We start from the raw sequence: 21,804 nt of genomic DNA on the forward strand, positions 1-21,804 counted from the left end.
GCTGTGGCAATAATAGCTCGCTGCAACATAAGTAAAACTGAACTAGTTCATTTTTGGAACTGTGAACTTAGTTCAAAAAATTTAAGTATGAACTATGAAGTGAACTAGTTCATTTTAAAATTTGTGAATGTGAACTGAACTTTGAACTAGTTCATGTAGAAAGTGAACTTTCCCAACACTGCCAAAGATACTATGAAGATCAATGGGGCCTCTGATCAGTTCAAATACAAACATTTCTTAAAATATCTTCCTTTGTGTTCAGCAAAAGAATAAAAATGTATACAGGTTTGAAACAACATAAGAGTGAGTAAATGATGACAAAAAATTTTTTTTGGGTGTGAACTATAAATTAACATTGTAAAATTTCCTTTGGTGTGTAAGTGTGTATTAGTACATGTTAACAATATGCAAAAGGTACAAACCCCAAGGTAAACAATGACGCAAGTTATTGTCTCCAATGTACATCTCTTTTCTTGGACTGCAACAAACACACGGATTGTAGGCAACAGTTTACTTCCTGGGATTGGTGATGTAGACAAGAGTGACATTCTCATACAGGGAACTACACTAACCTTTTCCACTGGTGGCACTTGCGCTACCAACTTTTTCAGTTACTGGCGCAAAATATGATTTGGTCGCACATATTTTTTTCAAGTTATATTAAGGCGCTCTGGATAATAATGAACAATAATGAAACTGTATTGCATACACATATGCTTTTTATTTTACTTGCCATCTTTTGCACATGCCTTCTTGTTTTCTTAAACGTTGCAGTGTTTCCCAAAGATCTGAAATTTACTTGGTGGTGGTAGCCGGTAAAAAAGGCAATTATTACCCCCTGACAAATAATGGTCTACTATACATGTGACGTAGAACTAATAATGTGTGACAAAACACAATACTTTGATTCATTGAAAATTAATATTAATTTCACATTATATTTCATTAATCTAACCACCCCAAACTTTCTTTTCCATTAACAAAGCTGACACTGTTTGTCAAAGCACCACGAAAACACTTACTGTTTTTGCACTGATATATGAAGCAATTAGACCCCTTTTATCAAACTCAATTATATACAATACTATGTATAGTATATTAATAGACAGTGCAGGTCTATAGATTATAAATGTGACTGATGTTATGACTGACATCACTTTCTATTAGATGGGCACTTTTACTGCTTCTGCTCTATCTTTCTATTTCTCTCTTGCCGATTTAAAAAGCTTAATCCACTCATTATTTCAAATTTAAAAGTCTACTTGCTGTCCCGGTGACAGACTTTACATTGCTTTGCTCGTTCAGTGCAATTGGCTTGACATTAGCATTGCTTTTTGCTTCAATCTCTGTCCAAACTTAATATGGATATGGTTTTAGAAAATATATGGTTTATTAATAATAAGATCATTAAAAAAATGTGAGAAAGCAAATGCAGCGCGTGGTCGTAACAAGAACCATCGCCATAGAAACCGGAGGCACGCTGAAACTGCACTCGAGCTTTAGCGCGGTAGCGCTCATGGACGTTTTCCGATCGACTCGGGTTATAAACACAACATTAATCAGACTTGGGACCCAAAGTAATTAAACTAGGACCTAACCGGACCCGAAAGACCATTTAAAATATAAACCCGGAACCATACGGGTCCCGCGTCCTCAGTGAAGAAAGACCTCTGCTCAAGTTCAGAAACATGGAAGACACTGCGCTTGCGTCGCACCTAATTATTCATTGAGAAACAGCTGAGCACGCAAACGCACACTGATAGGGAGAGACACGACGTGCTTTCACGCAAAATGAAGCCAACGTGTTGATGGCTCAGAGCACGTTATAAAACGTATTCTTAAAATCCACATTTCTGTTTTAATAAATGCTTATAGTAAATCATAGCATATTGTCTAAAACATTAGGTAGCACATTTGCGACCCATTAAAAATTAGGGTCGCAACGGCAGTTCAAAAGGTCGCATATGCGACCATTTTGGTCGCAGTGTAGCTCCCTGTCATAATTCCTTCCGCTTCGGACTCACAGCCTGTAAGTTAATTCCTGTTAGCATTGCATTGTGCTCGAATCTTTCAAAACATGGTAAGGAGCATCACATTTCCGGCTGATGTCAGAGGTATTCAGATAACGTACAGTTTAGCTGGCCAATCAGGGACACAGAGCTTTTTAAATCCATGCGTTTTAGGAATAGAGTGAAATCTGATGCTACAAAAATGTACGGTATGTGGAAAATAATGTGTTTTTTAACCATAAACCATGCAAACACATTGTATTACACCAAATACACCAAATAACCTTGTTTTTTAGCAATGAAATAGGTGATCTTTAAACAAGACTGCTGAGTTGCTGCATTAGTTTACTTTGTTGCTTTCAGAAAAGTTATTTTATTTTTAAATTAATGTCTAATATTAATACAATAACACAAAAACGTATAAAATTTCCGGTTTAAGTGCATCCAGAATTTTCGGTATCGTTTCAGCGTCAAGAATTTTCATTTGGGTGCATCAGTAGAAATTTCCTTCCCTACCTGATGACTTTAAAGAGATAAAAGGATGGAAAAGAATGTCAAGCATCTCACGCTCCATATCTCTTCACGTCAGCCTGGGCACCCAGTTACCAGAATGTGACTGTCGAAAATTCCCCTACAGTTTCAGTCAACTGAAAGGGTATCTCACGTAACCAGGTCTTTAAGAGTGAGCTATCAAAAATGTAAAACTTGTAGATACATGCTTTGATGAAAAACTAACCCGTACCCATTCACTGACATAAATGAACTTTACAAGTAATAGAACAACAAGAGGTTGTGCACTATAACCATTTAACCCCAGTAAACTGTTATGTGCATATAACGTGCAACCTCTTATCAGGTTTTAGAGATTAAATTATTTGTTTAAATATATGTTTATAGCCACCTGAATAGTGGCCTGAGTAAAACTATTTGTTTAACAAAGTCTTAAAGTCAGTTAGGGGTTAGGTTTCTTTTAAGATGTTAATTCCTGTACAGCAATGACTCTCAGTCTTGAATTCAAACATAGGATCAGTTTGACTATTTGACCATATAGATGCAAAGATAAGTTAAATTTTCTGCATTGTTTTAAAATCACATAGCTTTAGAGTGGGCTGTCAAGGAGGCTCGATGCATTGATTGGGTGCCAGACAGTTTCTTATTTTCTCACATCTTGCTGCAGAAGCAATTACCTTCTCACCCTCTATCTATCCCTACCAATACTCTCTCTGTCCTTATCTCTCATCTTCATTCTTTTTCTTTCATGCACAGCTTTCAGATCGGGCGAACTGAGCGTGACTCCAGCCTCACACTGAAATTGGTTGCAGCGCAAACAAAAGAATGTGACATTGTCAGCCTTCAGACTGCAGAGGGAAACAGATGCAGATGAACAGGAAACAACCAGTTTCTCTTTGCCAAAACACCACATTAAAGGGGCATGTTGAATATCTTAGAGAATAGAAATTAGTTGCAGACAAAACATTTGCTATTCTGTATTAAAGGTTTTGAGACTCATACAAAGGTTGTAGGTATCAAAGGCGTATGGCCACGGAGGTGCAAAAATGTAATGGCCCAAATGAACTCCTTAAAAATGTGTTTGTTGTTGTTTGTGTTAATGTTGTTGTTGTCACACGCTTATCCCCTGCTGGCCTTTGGCAACAGATCACTGATTCAGCTGCCAAAAGAATCTCAGCGTTTAACACTGAGAGGTTTTATCTAAATATCACAAAATCGACAGTCATTCAGGAACAAAACAGTACACATTAACACATGATTCACACAAACAAGTACACTCACCTATTAATAGTAGTACTTGCTAAAGCAACCAACACTACTTATAACTTATAGGGGTGGTTTCCGGACAGGGATTAGCTTAAACAATTTTGGTGGTATTTTTAAGTTCCATTATGAACTAGCACCTTTATTAAAGCGGTTTTATAATTAAGAAGAGTGCATTGGTTTCCTTTTGTTATTTTTGATATTTTGCTTATTTGCCAAAGAGCAGCACCTTCGATTTATATATATTTTTTGACATTCTGTATACTGTTTTGAACGCCGTAGCCCTCCAGACCCTTCTTTGTGGGTGATTGTTTTTGTGGTAGTCCTTAGATTAATTAGGAAATATAGCTAGTTAACAAACATGACATGCCATACTAAAATCAATACTTGTATGCATTTTGAGGCAAAACAAAGGGCACTGATGTATTTTATGATATGTCAGTGCAAGTTGTTTTCAGTTTGGACAGCTCTTACATTTATTTATTTTAGTCTAGGACTAGTCTAATCCCTGTCCGGGAAACCGCCCCTTAAAGAGACACTCCACTTTTTTGAAAATATGCTCATTTTCCAGCTCCCCTAGAGTTAAACATTTGATTTTTACTGTTTTGGAATCCAGCTTATCTAATAATCAAGGACTTTGCTGCCGTAACATAGCTGCAACAGGCACAATGATATTAGGCAGTGCCTAAAAATAGTCCCATGCCATTGAAAGTTACTAAAGGGATTATTTTCGGGCAGTGGGGAATATCAATCCGCCTACTGCAGCCATGTTACAGTAGCAAAGTCCTTGATTATTATGCCAGAATGAGAGTATAGTTCCTAGCCATTTTGGCCTAGAAAATCCCAACTTTGAATTTTCCGTTGGTCTTATGCTGCGTTCCAGGCAGGCTTTTGAGCCCGTAAATTACGACTTCAAAACCACGACTCACAACTCTGAAGGAGTACGCATTTCCAGGCAACCTGTAACCCGTGTTTTTCCAACTTTCTACCCGCGACAATGCAATGAACGGCAGTCAAACCCGTGATTCCCACCCGTGAACTCGTCCTAGATTAATGTACTCCCAGTTCAGAGTCGTGAGTCATGGTTTTGAAGTCGTGATTTACGGTTTACAGGTTGCCTGGAATGCGGCATTAGTAACCGATGTAACTACAGAAGAGTCAAGTTTAAAATAGGAAAAATATCAAAACCCTTTGGTTATTTTTTGCCCGATGCTAATGGTCTAATCAGATTCAATGGATTATGCTAAGCTATGCTAAAAGTGGTAAGGCCAGACCCGAAGATTGGCTGAATGGATTCCAAAATGGTAAAAATCAAATGTTTAACTCCAGGGGAGCTGGAAAATGAGCATATTTTCAAAAACTTGGAGTGTCAATTTAAGGGCTTTTTTTAGAAAAATTAAACTAAACTTTATCAACAAGTTCATATTAAACTAACTGTGTAATACACAAGAATAATTATAAAAAACAACACAAAACAACACTTTGGCATGCAGTAAAGTCTTATTCAAGAATAAGTATTATAATAAGTAATATTAATTTATTGTAAATGCTTTACTGTGCAAATACATTTGTGTTATATCGGTCTCATCAGCCAAGCAACCCACACTGCTTTCTCAAAAGGCATCAGAGTAATTAAAAACCCATATTGTTCAACCACTACCCAAGAACATCCTAACAATGCCCTAGCAACCAAAAACACCATAGCAACGGCACAGTACCACCTTGGTAACACCCCTTATACCACTACAGTATTGTTGAAGAAAGTATATCAGCGAGAAGCAGAGAGAATCGATTACACATAACCACAGGTGAGCAGAAAATGCTTACATTTACATGCCGTACCAAGAACCTACAACAAAACCAGACACGCAGCACACCCATACACATGTGTCCAGTGCCGCCCATTGTAACATCTTTAGCTCTAATTAAATAGCTGGGTTGAGTTACACAGCTATTGTCCCCATGAATTACACGTAAAACAAGATCACATTAATTTTTAAAACCAGTCCCAAACAGGATGATAGTCTCGGAAAGCAGAAAGGTGTGCTCTTTTCCTAATGTAATACATACAGCCACCGACTACAGCCAAACAAGAGAAATCAAGTCAATCAATATTTTTGTGTATTTTGAGTATTGTGTCAATACGACCAGCAGAATGCATATACAGAACACAAGCACAAGCTGTGTAACACGAATCTATCCCAATCGCTCCGTCAATACACATTTCATACAAAATAAACCGATTAGCTTCAATGGGCAGCCATTTCACATGCTTGTTTTCTGTATCCAGGTAACTGATATTAAGTCCAGATGAAAACAAGAGAGGTTCTGAACATGCATGTTGACCTCATCACACGCATGTGGTCGCCCTACATAGCCACACAATACAGGACAGCTGGCAATCTAGTAGTAGCAAGCTGAATATAAAGCAACACGAGCCAAAATAATATCCCAGAACACTGTCAGGTTGGAATACAGTGTATTAATCTATACACGCACTCTTTACCGTTTCATTTTTTTAAACACAGGCCACCAGGCTAGAATTACAAAGCACTTAAACCCTATACAGTTACAGTGACAACATCATAAAACAAGGCTGGAATACAATGCATGAATGCATACATGTCTAAACAATTCGTTCCAGGTCTTTGTTAAGAAGTTGCTCGTGAAAAAAACTGGCTGCCTCGCGCACTACTGCGTCTATAAACACATTCCTAATAATATCCCTAGATAGATCGTGCAGAAAACGTTTATATATTTCATGTAACGTTAGTTATAGTTCTACTACGATTGACTCATTTACACTGACAAATGCTAACGTTATATCCTAAACCTCGAGCGCCGCGAGATAACCCGCGTGCAATGCATTATCCGGCGTTACAAATGCCTCTTCCCTTCCCGCAGCAGAAGCGCCTTACCTCGGTACGCAGCTTGGGGACGATCGGTCCACTTCCCAGGTGGCGTACAGGTTCATATGCACCGGGCGATTGGAGGTGATCGCCACCGGTTTGGAGGGCTGCGGAGACGGTACGCCTCCAGTCCTCGGGAGCCCTCCTCGCTCCGACATACTGGAGGTACCTTATGTTTAAAAATAGTAAAAGAACGCCAAATCAAACGGCCAGTTGTTGAACCGCAGATCCGCTATTGCACGAGAATCATCCGTACACGAGAAGCGAGGTTCGCCCAATGTTGGGGTACGGAAAGTTGTATTCGTGGTTACTCAATAACTCGCCGCAAATGTTCTTTTAAGTTGCGTTAGTTGTTTATCGGTGCAGGAAGCGGAAATTTCTTTTTTCCCTTGCAGAGTAGCGCCGCGGCCGACGAGCAACGCCTCTTGTGAAAGACGTACACAGTACACCCAACCCTAGCAGAGCGAGAGAGGGCGAGCGAGCGAGCAAGCGGGGGAGAGAGAGAAAGAGAAAGAGAGAGGACAAGAGACGTGTTTTAAGAGAGAATGAACAAAATATATACAGTGTAGTGGCTTACTATACATTTGTGGTAATAAGAGAAATCCACGAGGATCACCACAAATTTGAATCTATTTCAGAAAATGTTGTCGAGTATTCACTAAAGTGGCGCAGTTTTATATAAAATAGTTGCCAAATTTTGCGCACATTTCTAAACTTGCAGAAAATTACGTTTGTATTCTGTGCTTTCATTCGCCTTTGTGACGTCATACAGATGACCTTGGGATACCCCCCAATGTTTTTCTCTAGTAAAATGTGTAATCATTGCCAGTTACATTCAATCAGAAACTGCCAAATGTATACAGCGCACAGAATGTACGCTGTAAAAAATATAAAATCAACATAAATTTTAAAGTAAAAAAAATTAATATATCTCACTAGTCAAAACTTAAAAATAGTAGGTTAAATTGACTTGCATAACCAAGTTGTTATCACATTTGAAAGCCTTATTTTTATATCTTATATCTTTTTATATTTTACACAGGCATGCTTTTTCAGGAGAATTTTACAACATTTCCTACTATATTATATTGCCTGCGAAAAAGGCCTATTCGAAATAAGTGTATAAAAACCATACGACAGAAATACTCAGGTGGCCTGTAGGCTATGCCTCCCCAGTTTTTAGGTGTGCATCAGATACCACTTATCTATCCCATGAGGCAATAGGAGCTGAGATTGGTGAAATAAGATGGATTTTATTGAATTCAAAACACTGTCACATACTGACCAAAGGGTCTTGACACCCGATGCAAACTCTAGATCAGTTACACAAAAACATTAAATCAATAAAACAAAATAATCAAATTAATAAAAAAAAGAATAAATCCAATAAAGCGAATGGTGGGAATCATTCCTTAAATTTAATAAATGATATAGAAATCATGTTATTTAATATGCTATTTTAAGACAACATTAATTATGATTTCTAAGTAATATTAAACTTTTAATTTATACATTTTATGACACAAATATATGCAAAGATATTACATTTACACAAACTATTATCGATGGACCGCTCCAAAAATATGCTAACCAAAAGCCAGACATAGTGCAAAAATAATTTTAAAGGAGAAACTAAATTGTTTCTGCTACAATGTAAAACATATGTCCAAGTATCCACAATTTCCATACAGTTACCAATGATGATAAAACCCACAATAATCAATCAGTGCTTTTGTTCATGTGGATATGTTTCTGTCAATTACATTATAATGAGCCTGAATTATGGTTAGGTCACATATGACTTGTCTAGCACTGATCCAAATAAACCAAAATACATCAGGACAGAGAGGAATGGATATGGCCTTTGTGTCATAAGTCCCTTCACTGTGATTATAAACGTGTATAATCCCCATCTGCAGTAATATTGCCAACTACTTTCAGTGTACTTTATTTTTAGAGGTTTTCAAACTTTATAATGCCAAGGACCCCCAAATATGATGAACCTTTTGTGAGAGACCCCTTACCTACAATAAATATTGTTTCATAGCTGCTTTACAAGGATTGCTGCCTTAGAAACCCCAGTGAGTGAGATTAAGGGGAATTAAATAACAGTAGAAAGATGCAAACAAATGCATTATAAACTTTCACAATATATGTGGTAAGAAATGAGAGAAAGACCCATGCTCTGTTTTGAATACAGGAATTCATTTTAGTGTTTAAGTCTGTTTTTTCTGGTTATTATTTAATTATTGTGAGCCCTTTGTGACCACAAAAATAATATAAATCAAATATACTAAATAACTAGGAAGTAATACTAGGTCTGTTTAGCCAATTTCACTTTTGACCTGACCTCCATAGAGGATATTGGAGTATATTGTCAAAAGGAAGATGGGAAACACCTGAACCAACAACACAGACAAGCTAAAGGCCTCAGCTGTGCCACAGTATGATCACCTTTATGCCACACTGCACTGAAGTAAACAATGCTTAAAGGGACACTTCACACATTTGCATTAAGCTTTGTATAGTTAGAACCCCAGTCATGTTTTTGAATGGTCGTGCATCATTTTCTCAGTTGCCTCTGAGATAAGAGAAATACAGATTTCAGTGTTGCACTTCCTTCTTTCAATGATGTAAAAATCATAATTTTGCATCATTGAAAGAAGGAAGTCCAATATCTTTGTTGAGGGGGTGAGACTACAAACACCCATTTTTTTCACTCAAATAGGCACCAATTTCTAAATGTATGTTACATTTTAACTACAAATACAACACACTTTCAATAAAGATTAATGTATCTACGGGTGAAATGCTCCTTTAAGGAGCCTCAACCAATAGAGAGTGCATAAATGTACATACTTTTCAGAACTTGAACATTTAAATCCTTTTTGATTGACCCTTTGAGGAAATATGTTGAGAAACTGGATATTTGACTTTCAAGAACTTTAGGCCATAATTATCAAAAAAGGTATGAAATATTTCACTTTATATTAATAATACAGAATATGTGAATGCATATACAGCGCACAGAATGTATGCTGTAAAAAATATAAAATCAACATAAATTTTAAAGTAAAAAAAATTAAGATATCTCAACTTATCACAAGTCAAAACTTAAAAATAGTAGGTTAAATTGACTTGCATAACCAAGTTGTGTTAATTTCATGCCTATTTTTTTTACAGTGTATGTATGGAATATCCAGATGACCTAAGTGCATAGTTTTACATTTTCAGTACTTTCTTGCGTAAAACTTGTGGTTAAAATTTTCTGGTGTTCCAAGAGGCTTGTGATACACTTCAAAGTTGCTTTAATGTAAATTAAAAGGCCAGTTCAAATCACTTTGATATTCTGTCCCTAAATATATTTTAGGTAAGTCTGTGGGTTTGTGACTGGTAACAAGTGGCAGTGCAAACGTTTGGTCTGGAAACCACCACACATCAGGTTACCCTGTCCCTCTACCACCTGCTGGACAAAACATTTTACTGCAGTCATGCATATCTTCTGCAGAAAAATTATAGGTGGAATAGGTGATTCTCTACTAAACATTATATGTTAATATGCTGGTTGAAGGTCTCTTCATATTCTGATCTAGATGTATTTTTATAAATTATTGTATCATCTGTGGAAAGCTTCCGGATGTAATCCAATAACATTGTCTCTGGTCATCTTGCTTCTGGTCTGATGTGTTCATGCATTTTGGAAATGTGGCTTTGAATGGTGATTTGCAGGAAGAATTGTATGCCTTCAATGATTTGAATAATTGAATAATTTGTCTTCAACCTAATAAGTGGACAAATTGTACAAGAAAACCGTCACTGACTGATATTTTATTTACAAAAACATTGACCATAAATGAACAAGTTGCTCGCTGTAAGTTTACACATACAAACAAGAGGGTGAATCTACAGCATTTAATCGGTTAAAAAAATGACAAAAATGAAGGATGAATATGGATGGTCTTCACAGCTCTCTGTAGGGCTAAAACTTGAACTCTTTATATTTCTTTGCTCCAGAACGTGTGTCCTGTGGCTGCGCCTTGCGTTTCTTTTGCTGTGAAGAAAAAATAGAAATATTTTAGGCTTTAAAAAATGTTGTAGTCATTTAAAAACCTTTAAACACAACAAAACTCTATTTGCCTTTTAAACTTTTTAGTTTTAATTTCTTACTATTGTATTTGAATGGTTGAATCTCATTGAAGTTACTGAGATGATGTCTAATCAGGCCATATTTTCATATGCAAAACTAATAATTTTAGATATTATCCCATTTTATTGTTATAGGCACAAACAACTTTTTTACAACAAAAATCTTGTTTAAACAGAAAGATGTTCACTACAGTAGTACCCATTTAAAAAAACAACAGACTACTTCAATTATAATCATTTATGTTTTGCTGAAATATTTGAGATCCTTCAATCACAAGGCATAAGAACCGACTAACCTTTTGTTTAGCTGCATGTTCGGCTACCATGTCGCTGAAATCTTCTTTCTCCACTTGGGCCTGCTGCTCTCTGACACGTTCCTCGTATTTCTGTGTCATGGCCATGGGGTCCAACTCCAGCTCCTCAGGGGCCAGAGCCACCTCTACACCCTGGAGGTCTCCACCCATCCCTGGTGCCACCTTACGTGCCGCTGCTGCCGCCTGGATGAGACAAGCGTTAATCAAACATTACTGTAAGATAGGGTTGCTCCGAAAAGTTTTTTGCAGCCGATACCAAATACTGGTTTCTTGTCGTCATGATTGGCTGATACCAATGGCCGATACGGATTCTTCATGCTGTTATGCAAGCTCTTTGATGAGTTACTGTGAACCTTTTATTTTTTAGATAAAGTAATACCACAGATGTTGCCTTTGTTATATTATTTGCAGTATTAAAACAGTATACATAAATAGAGAATCAGAAAAATAAGCCCAACAAATAATTATTTGACAAATAGCAATTCAGTTTGCCTTTAAAAAGGCTTAGTCTGTTTAAAGTAATGAAAATAAAACACTTCACAGTCTTCACTGTATGAATTATATATACACGCATTCTTATAAAAGTAAAACGGTTATTCAGTCAAGACCAGAGAGTGATTTTCTATTTAATATAATTGACAAATAAATTAGGTTACTGTAGCTTTAAGAGAGATCTGAGAGAGATCTTTGCTCTGTACGCATGCTGAATGACAAGCTGTGTCCCAAGCTGTGTTCTTTTTAAAGAATTAGACGTTCATTCAACAGCTTTGGATTTGGGGATATTTTAACGATAATAATCCTACATCTCCCTCACACATAAACACACACACAGGCGTACCGCAGACATGTCGTAGATATGTGTGGAGCCCATCATAGCAGCTCCCACTGGTCCAGTTCTCCTCTCTGGCAGCACCGTGTACAGCTGAGGTGTCTCATTTCTGACAAGACAAGCAACATATATATTAAGCAAAATGTAGCTGATTCTTTCATGTCTTACACCTCACACATTACAGGTATAACAGTGCTGGAGTAACTCAAACCTACTTTTAATAAACAGGTTTTTTTTAAAGAACAGTTTCATCTGTACACATTCTTTATACAGGCACATGTGTGTGCACACTCACCCATCTATGGCCTCTTCGATCTTCTTCTTCCTGAGCTCAATGAGCTCTGGAGTTTCCATGCCGGCAGGAACAGAGGAGAACCCACCAGGAGTAATCAACCCACTGCCAGAACAAACAAAAAAAAAAAAAACAAGGAGTGTAAGCTTCTTGATTTTAAACGTACAATTAAAAATACACTGAGGAGAACCAGCACTACAGAGAGAGACAGTACGAAATGCAAAAACTGAGTTGAGATGAATCAGTACCTGTCTGCAGGTGTGAAGAAACCAGTTTCATCTGGTTTCTCCTCATCACTCTCCTCCTCCTCTTCCTCCTCAGAAGATTCTTCGTCAGATGGTTCTAACTCTCCCCATGGTGTACGATCCACTTCTTCCTCATCTGCTTTGGCCTGTCAACAGATAGGATAAAAGACATGACCAAATTATTAGTGGGTGACAGGGTATTATAATATACTCAAACAAGGGATGCATAACGATTAATCTATAGCAGAATAAAAGTTTATGTTTTTTCATATAGGTGTGTGAACTGTGTATAATATCTTTGTATAGATAAATGCACACACATGCATGTATTTATTTATGAAATGTTTACATGCGTTTATACATTTGTATATTTCTATTATAAATAAATACTTAATATAGAAATTATATTATTTCTTAAAATCACAGAGTTCACACACACATATATGATGTAAACAAAAACTTTTATTTATTATGCATCCCTACCTCAAACTTCAAGCTAAGTTGTTAGGGCACCGCATGAGCAGCGCAAAGGTTGTGCTTTCCAGGAAACACAGATACTGATAAAAATGTGTAAGATTGCAATAAATGCAATCTGTGTCACTTTGGATAAAATCATCTACCAAATGCATAAATGTAAAATGAACGATAATGGATGCTGCTCTATGATCAATACACAAAATATCAACAGCACAAAACACATTCATCTAGCAATCCTCTAGCACATTTAAAGGCTGTTAACCTAAGCTTGTGCCGGCATGTGTCCTCACCTGAAAGTCCACTGCGTTTGTTCCGAACACATCTCCATACAGAGGTTTTCCAGTCTCGTCAACAGGAGGCTTGCCCCAGCCACCAGCGTGATACCCAAACGAACACCCCTTAAAGAGACATAAACCTCAGTATGCAAACATCACTCCACATTGCCCATAGTCTGTCGTCATTTAAAAACATCTGCCTCACCAAAACACATTCAATGTTTTATTTTAAGCATTCTTTTCAAACAGTGGTTAGTGGATTTGTTTAAGTGTCTGACCTCAGGGATGGGGGCGTTAAGGCCAGGGATCTTCAGGTTGGGGTACGAGGGTGGGGGTCCATATCTCTGCATGGCAATCAGCCATGGTGGAGGAACTTTATGAGAGTTCTGGGACATGAGAAGAAACAGTACTTGAATAAAATTGTCAAAATGAAGCCGATGAACGTTACATAGTTCTCAACTTTATGGTAGAAAAGAAAAGGTCACACTGCAAAATTTGCTCTGCAATGACAAACCGATTCGGTTAAAGCACTTACGGGTCCTGTGGGCATCCCAAGAGCTATTCTCAGCTCATCTGAAAGATCGCCAGGTTTCTTCTCTTTCAGTCGCGTTTCAAACTCTTTACCCTGAAAAGCAAAACATGATTTCTGTTCAAATGAAATTACACAACCATAGTAAGGTTAAACACAAAAAAATGTGGAGTTGCCATCACAGACCCCAACAATGTTAAATACGCCACTTGTTGTGACTGAGTCCTATGTCACGATCAGGGCTGAAGTTTACCTCGTAATACAAGTCACCGTGTATCGTAAGCTTCGGTTTGATCTGCCATTTAAAGAAGGCGTCATGTAGCTTCTGGTAGTCGATGTCGATCTTCCCCATCTTTGGACGAACTTTCTCTCTCATTTTGGTCTTCATGGTTTTTGCATCTTCCTACAGAAGAGGAAAACATCAGTAAACTCACAGCAGTGGGAACAATCTCAACCCAAAGTCTAACATTTAAATAACAGTCCTCCTAGGACTGAGGAGTAGGTCAGAAACATCATCAATTTCTTTCATATTGATCGATAACTATATTTGACACAATATGTAGTGTGATAAAGCAGCAGTTTGAAGACTATCTAGACAAAGACAAGCATGAGGGTTTATTGTTGATATATAGAGATTGTTATATGTAATATATAAAATATTCTGTTTGCCCACAAATGTTCTAGTACCTTCTCCTGCAGGGCCTCTCTCATCTCTTGGATTCCAGTTCTCTTGATAAACTCGGGCAGTTGAAATGGTGGTTTCTCTATGCCTCTCTTGCCTTGGAGATACTTCCTCTTGAAGCACCAGTGACGTGGCACAGGCACCGTGTTTCTGGTGGCCTTTAGGTGGACCAGCAGTTTGGGTTCCTGCGCAGTCACATCATGCATCTCCACTACATCAGGACGGGCCACCAACTGATGGGAAAGGAGAAATCAACATTAAATGAATAAAAAAAGTTTACATGACTATTACTTGTATTATGTTTTCATTGTAATCTATAAAACATTTGTTAGTGGAAATCACCTGTTTGAGCTCTGCCACTGTGAGTCTGTTCATTCTCCTGAGTTTCTTCTTGGACATCTTAGGAATGTCCCTCTTGATTTCCTGTTAAACAGAAAGTGAAGAGGTTAGATATAAATAACTTTACATTGTAAAAATTCGAGCTTCTCTGACTTTCACATGGGCTTGAGCTCACCTCATCACTGTCATCACTATCTTTCTTCTCCAGCTCAAATCCCTTCTTTTTAAAAGAAATTATTTCAGGCTTTTCAGGCTTCTCCGGCTCCTTTTCTTTCTCCTTTTTCACGTCGTCCGTCAGCTGAGATTAAGAGTGACATCAGTGAAAGCCATTCAAACCAGTATCCCATCAAATGCAGGCACATCCGTCAAAAAACAACAATTGCAATGTCGAAAAATCATTCATCTTTAAATCGTCTTACATATTTACTTCTATTTTTTTGTATATTCTTCTGACCTTAAATGCATCAAAGATCCTTTTGAAGAAGATAAAGTTTGGGTCATAGATCTCGAGGTTCTCCGTGACGTACTCAATCTCCACCTCCGGCTCCTTCTCGTGGTTCTCTTCTGTCTTCTTGTCTTCCTCCTGCTTTGACTGCTCTCGCTGCTTCTTCTTGTTCTTCTTCTTTCTGTTCCTGCGCTTGCGGTTCCTCTGCAGGAAATGAGACGACTCCGTAAATGTGAAATTAAAAACATGCAATTAGCAGAACCCAACAATATTGTAATTATGTCAAATAATCTTGATTTTGGTTGATTAATGAAAATGGCATACTTTGAGTGATGAGTGGTCTAGGGCTGCAACTAACTATTATTTTGATCATCTCTTAATCGGAGGATACATTTTTAATAAACGATTAATCTGATAAAAAGCTAAACAACTACTAAAATAAATTAATTGCTTAAAATGATATATGATTGCATAAAACCATAAAACACCCTAAATAAGAGTAAAGTTTAAACCTTAATAAAAAGTTGGTCTAGTTTTAAAGTTTGAAACTGTATAAAATGTCTATAAACTGTGTAACTAACTGTGCCCATCTCTAGTTAAAATAGACCATGTTTGCAGAAATCAGGTCTAAGATGATAATATTGCACTCTTGAGATATGGCAGACTGCGAACAACTCGCTGAAGGCAGAAACTATGGTAATGCAGGACTGTAAGTCAATGAAAGTGGGCGGGCTTCATGAGTGTGATGTCACATTGATAAGAGACTTAAAACGGCATGTCTAAAAAAAGGAAAGGGGAGATTTTTTCCATTGTAAGGTGGTTGGGTTCACACACTTCCATCACACATTTATGTCCAAACTAAAGGTTGATTTTAGCAGAAAAGGGGCCCTTTTAAGGATTACAAACAGGAAGGTACCTTGCTTAACCTCTTTTATTATTTCTTTTTTAAATCATAAATAATAAGACTATTTTAAACAACGCAACCCTCATTCAACGCAAATTTATGCAGTCCTTGAGGCACATATGTTTCCCATGAAGAGGCTTTAATGTGACCTTAACATTACAACAAATCTCTTACATGACCTGTGAAAATGGCATAAATGTAATTGCAATCACTAATCAGGTGATGATCCATACCTCTTTTTTAGAAAGAGCATTTTCATCATCCTCATCAGAGTATGCACGGGAAGAGGAGTTCTTCAAGTCCATTTCGTCGTCATCTTCCTCCTCTGAGAAGAGAAAAGGAAAAAACTACTTAACATGAACTTCTATTAAAATTCACACCTAAAGCCTTAAGTATTGCTAGGTTTTTTGTTAAACACAACAACCTTGCGAATCATTGTTCATTTACATACGCATACCCAGATATTTGACGCATGCGGATTGTGAAAACTGCATAACCTCTCCTGACCTACATACTCCTGAACTCCATACGTGCATGCACGACCTACACTTTCAAAGTATGCGTGGTCGTTGGTAAAGAAAAAATCCAACAGTGCAGTTTGCACTTTTAAAAACTTCAACTTGAAATTTGTTTAGTATGGAGCTACACAATTGTAATATTAAATCAACCACACTCATCTCCATAATGTAATCATTCCAACAAGTTCAACACCAAAATTTTAAACTAACACAATTAGTTCCTCATTATGACCTGTAGGGGCAGTGGTGAGCTGCTCCTGTCTTATTTCTTTCAGTTGCAGAATCTTCTCTAGAGCCTGTGGGATCTTTGGTCCGATGCCAAGATCATCACCCTGCCACACCTGGACAAATAAAAAAAAACCACATCAGACATTTGCAATTTATTGAAAAATCTCTGTAAAATGATGATGTTCAAGTCAGGGTTTCGCACCTCTCTGGCATCCTCTCCTGGAGGGGGTGGGACTTTCTGCCTCTGATTTGAAGACTGACTTGCTGCAGACACACCTGGTGGGGGCAGGCCACCCTGTGAACCAACTACAGGAAGAAAATAAATGCATTAATGCACTCTCAGACAATGTTTACATTGTGTTACAGTGTGTTTTTGTTTTAACACAGCGTTTATACTTGTGTTTAGAAAAGAGCTCCACTCACACTATACATGATCGAACGTAAACGTGGTTGGTATAGCATGAGTTGGTATAGTGTTTATAATCTGCGGCAATAGTTGGTGGCACTAAGTGCACTACATAGGGGGCAACATACCCTTAAAGAGTTAGACCAAAACACTGTCAATTTAAAGCCAGGACAGCTGTTGACAGCTAATTACTTATTTTTATGTTCCCATGAATGGCAAAACTTTTAACAAAGTGCCACACCTCCCCCATCAAAATAAATGCTGATAAAATGGAAGTAACAAATTGAAATTTTGGTGGCCAAATAGATGTCTGGCTTGATACCACGAATGCTTGTTTATTGACATGGAAAATTTCAGCTATGAAATTTACCGGTTGCATAAATGATACAAAGACCTCTTATATCAAAAACACCGGGAATATATTACTTTAAGTAGTCTGAAGTCTCCACAATAATAACACTGCATTGTTATACACCATACACATGTCTACATCTAATTCAAAATTATTTGTTTTTAGAGGCTGCAATAATTTTTAGGACTTTAAGTAGTCACAAATCAATTTGATGCACCGCATTTTTTTTTAGGTTAAATGCAAATACACACACAGTCTGATTGAGAAATGTTATACCTTTTAAGCCTAAATGCTGCACACCTATAGAGCATCCTTAGGCTTACCTCTGAGAGGGGGAAGTGGGGGCAGGAGGTTGGGTCGAGGTCCCAGTTCAGGCCCTCTGATGCCAGGTGGACCCCCCTGCTGTATTTTAGCAAGTTCCTGTTGTCTTTCATGTTCCAGTAGAACAGCGGCCTGGGAGATAAAATTATATTATTTATCTAATTTAGACACAACCATACAGCCATTATATAAACAATATGAAATATTTTAATAAAACGTATGAAAAAGAAGATTTTTGTCTCACCCGTTTCTGTTGCTCTAGGAGCTCCTGTTCCTTCATCTGCTCATCAATCACTCTTGAATCACCCTTGAACCCAAATCAACAGTGTAAATTATCCATCAACTGCAGTCATGTGATCTAACATCTTTTTTACAATCTAACAACTAAATAATACCCTGTCTGTTACATGCAGATAATTGTGTATAAATGTAGCCAAGGTGTAGCCAACTGACATATCTGAATGCTGAAATATGGCTACTGTACCTGGACAAAAAAATATGTAAGCATTCAGGCATGAAAACGGGTCAGGGGTGAAAAAGGTGAGAAGGGCGCTCGAGGGGCGATGTGGCCTCTGATGGGGCCGTGAGGTGGGAGGACCCCCCCAGAATAAATATTATGGGCTCATTAGGGAACATGCTGTAACTTAACTTATTTATTCTTCAGGCATGTGAATGGCCAAGGACAAAAAAGAAGGAAGGAACTCAACATCCCTCCACGTGCGCAGAAACAAAATTCCCACCATAACATACATGACCATTATTTCAATTATTTAATTCTGACGGACAATTTAGATTTAAAATGTAAACATTTGACTAATAACAGAAACCATATTTAATTAAATGGGTTGATAAATGTGGAAAGCTGTAACAAGTAGAATTCCCTTACTATTTTACATCTGCAATAATTTTATTTTGCCATAATCTGACCATCAGTCACAAGGCCATACAATTTTAAGTTGGTTTTGCAATAGGGTGGACCTGAAGGCCTACATCTAATTTAAAATGACTTAATTTTACAATATAGTACTGGTTAAAAGAATTACATTATGGTTTTTGAGTCATGGGTTGAATAATTTTCAGATAAGCAAAAAAGTGATGTGGGAAAATAAAATAAGAACAAATCAAGACATTACAAGCATATAAAATAGAAAAGAACAAAGTTACAAATAAAGTAAGATCTAACAGTATTGATTAGGTAGAAAAACAGTATCAAATTAACATAACACTGTTTTCATACTATAAATTAAATATAATTAATCTTTTTAAAGCTATAAAAGTGATTTTCCTTTTGTCTTTTGTAGTTTGATTAACATTATGACTCAAACATATTCATTTCTTATGAGACGAACTGTCCCTTTAACAACGGAGACGCTCTATACACTGACACATGATCAACTTCTCACTTATAATAAACGACTGTTTTTATGAGAATACTTGCAGAGACTGTGGTATTACAATAAAGTTTGTGCGTATATCTCCTGTCAAGCCCAAAAAAATATGCGTTTGCGTGATTTTTGAGTTTGTGCGCGTATGCGCACTGAAAACAGTTCACTTTAGCATCTTTGTCGCTCAAATAGTCTAAAATCGCTTAAATGTTACTGTAAACGGTAAACTTTCTTATGAACTGTATTAGTAACAGTATGTTCTTATTACAGCATTTCATGCAATATTTAGCAGTTTCACCATATTTACATTTAAGTACTTACAGCCGTAGTCTAGACTAGTAGACCAATGTGTCTTACAAGCGAGGAGTACGTCCATAATTCGTTCCAATCCATTCCAACAAAAATCTTTTAGGTCACTTTGCAGTGTCAGTCTGTGTAGATGTGTTGTTTTAATTGATTGACGCATTAGAATTCTACAATGATAGTTTTACAGCGTTTTGTGTTGACTTTACGTGCCGAAGGCAGTCGCTCTACGCAGCTTCAGCACGCTTGTATGACGTAGAACACAGAAATGCGGATGACATCACAGTAGCGCGAGAGCCGTTCGAAAGCAGACTTTCTAATGGCTTCTCGATTCACTCTCGTGATACTTTGATGTCACCTGCCTGCCTGTCGGTTTTTGCAGCGCAGCATGAACTCAAACAAATCTAATGTCTGTGATACATGTTTGGATGACGGCGAAGGGCGCGTCTTCAAACAACGCGCGCATACCCCCCCCTCCCCCCCAAAAAATGTTTTCTCATCGAATCTACATGATTCACGTGGGTCACCTTTTTTGGATTCAAAACGGCGAATTTCGCCGAAAGGTGAGGGATTTTCATGCCTGAGCATTTACATGCAGTATCCTTTTATTCACCTGAGCAGGTCTGTCATCATGCTGCATCATGCCAGGTGACTCCATGCCCATGTGAATAGGTGGAGGGCCTCCCATCATGTTCATGGCCTGCATCATGTTCATGCCTGGTGGGAGGGGCATGGAGGGCATCGGGGGCATTGGCGGTAGACCTGGCATCTGCCACACACATAACACAGCATAACTTTAATGTTGTAATTACGTATTTGATTGGTTAGGTCAAACTACATTGGAGGAAACAGTAACAGGAAGCAGTTTATAATTAAGGTTTCATAAAAGTTCTGGTCACATTTAAAAATAACAATAGAAAGATCAACATGTGGCAGTACCGTAGTCATTCCCTTGTCCTCCCCTCCGGGAATGTTTGGTCTAGTCAAGACCATTCCAGACTGCAGACGAAATAAACAAAAAAAGTTACATTACCGAAAGAAAGCATTATTCTCAGACCTACAATTAAACAATGAGTGTAACTTACTTGAGCATATGCTTTCAGTCTGTCTATGAGCTCCTCTCTGGGGCCTGAAGGAACAAAGAAAAAATTTGATGGAAAACAATACTTAACTGAACCTAAAAGACGTGTTGTATGAACATGAGGAAAAGAGAAGGCAAATAAGAGTGGGTATGTTTTAAACGAATAATCAAAAACTCCAATGCACGGTTGATTTTCATTGGAAACGATCGACTTTATTTACACTCTACAAAATAATAAGGCTTTCGGACATAAATCTCTTTTCATTATTAGCACAACCAGCATTCATTGCAAGAATTACAAGTTCACACTCACAGACACAATTTATAGCCTACTTGCATGTGAAATATAAACATTTAAGCAGACTGATGCACTCAAGGCCTGGACACCAGGAAAGGATATAACAAGCTAACCGGCTAACGCTAGCTAACAGGAGAAAACTGAGTAAACTGTGCCACAGTGGTCTTACTGGAATAGTTAATTCTCACCCATATTAGGAGCTCCAAACTCTGCAAGTTTGGCCTGGAGCTCGCCATGAGTCCATGTGTTAAAATCCAGCTGAGATTCAGCGCCTGGCGGTACGTCGCTCGCCATGTTTCCAACAGCACAAACGCGATCAGCCGCAAAGGATCACGGGAATTGTGCGTACACGACATTATGGTATTTGTAGTTCAATACTTTACTCTGTCGACATTCTTTGTAGTTTCGATCATGTTTATTATCAATTTACGTTTAAATAAAATGTGCATTTTTTAGAAATTAAACAATAACAATTGAGCAATGCTGCAAGTGGTTTATTCGGTTGTTTTTTCATGCACATGTTTGTTAAATAATCACTACCAAATCTTCACCGCAACCAAGCTGCCGCAAGATGGCAGTTTTACAACACCGTCCACACTGCTAGCGGATATTACCTTTTGGATGCACATAAACTAATTTATTAAATAGAAAGTAAATAAAATATGTTGTTGCTGTTTTTATTTTATTTATTTATTTATTTATTTATTTTTTGAAGAAGAAACAAATTCAAACATTTTAGATATA

General features: G+C 37.5%; 2 protein-coding genes across 2 annotated transcripts in view; both read right to left on the reverse strand.

The window, feature by feature from the left end:
- The window catches only part of LOC135783629 (phosphofurin acidic cluster sorting protein 1-like), a 78,486-nt gene extending 71,358 nt beyond the window's left edge, over positions 1-7,128 (reverse strand). Inside the window, exon 1 of the mRNA XM_065294381.1 lies at positions 6,701-7,128. Within this exon, the coding sequence (XP_065150453.1) occupies positions 6,701-6,849 (149 nt within the window). The 5' untranslated portion in view covers positions 6,850-7,128. The remainder of the gene's footprint in view (positions 1-6,700) is intronic.
- Positions 7,129-10,504: 3,376 nt separating this feature from the next.
- On the reverse strand, positions 10,505-21,377 carry sf3b2 (splicing factor 3b, subunit 2). The gene is made up of 22 exons (XM_065255050.2): positions 21,249-21,377; positions 20,767-20,810; positions 20,621-20,680; positions 20,295-20,450; positions 18,238-18,300; positions 17,996-18,125; positions 17,117-17,220; positions 16,919-17,027; positions 16,402-16,493; positions 15,274-15,468; positions 14,995-15,117; positions 14,823-14,903; positions 14,486-14,713; positions 14,052-14,201; positions 13,805-13,894; positions 13,548-13,655; positions 13,285-13,392; positions 12,521-12,663; positions 12,276-12,377; positions 11,990-12,089; positions 11,134-11,334; positions 10,505-10,742 (listed from the first exon to the last, which is right to left on the reverse strand). The coding sequence occupies exons 1-22, from the start codon at positions 21,352-21,354 to the stop codon at positions 10,671-10,673; spliced, it is 2,565 nt and encodes an 854-aa protein (XP_065111122.2). The 5' UTR covers positions 21,355-21,377; the 3' UTR covers positions 10,505-10,670.
- Positions 21,378-21,804: the final 427 nt, after the last annotated feature.

This window comes from Paramisgurnus dabryanus, chromosome 2, assembly GCF_030506205.2.
Source record: "Paramisgurnus dabryanus chromosome 2, PD_genome_1.1, whole genome shotgun sequence".
Classification (NCBI taxonomy): Eukaryota; Metazoa; Chordata; class Actinopteri; order Cypriniformes; family Cobitidae; genus Paramisgurnus; species Paramisgurnus dabryanus.

What these genes read in the sequence shown, in the direction of transcription:
- sf3b2 (XM_065255050.2), bottom strand. Translation starts at nt 21,354, where the DNA reads ATGGCGAGCGACGTACCGCCAGGCGCTGAATCTCAGCTGGATTTTAAC. An exon ending in CAGTGGCAGAGCTCAAACAG is followed by an intron (nt 14,714 to 14,822) that starts GTGATTTCCACT and finishes CTTTCCCATCAG; the next exon opens with TTGGTGGCCCGTCCTGATGT. An exon ending in TTAACGCCCCCATCCCTGAG is followed by an intron (nt 13,393 to 13,547) that starts GTCAGACACTTA and finishes TGTCTCTTTAAG; the next exon opens with GGGTGTTCGTTTGGGTATCA.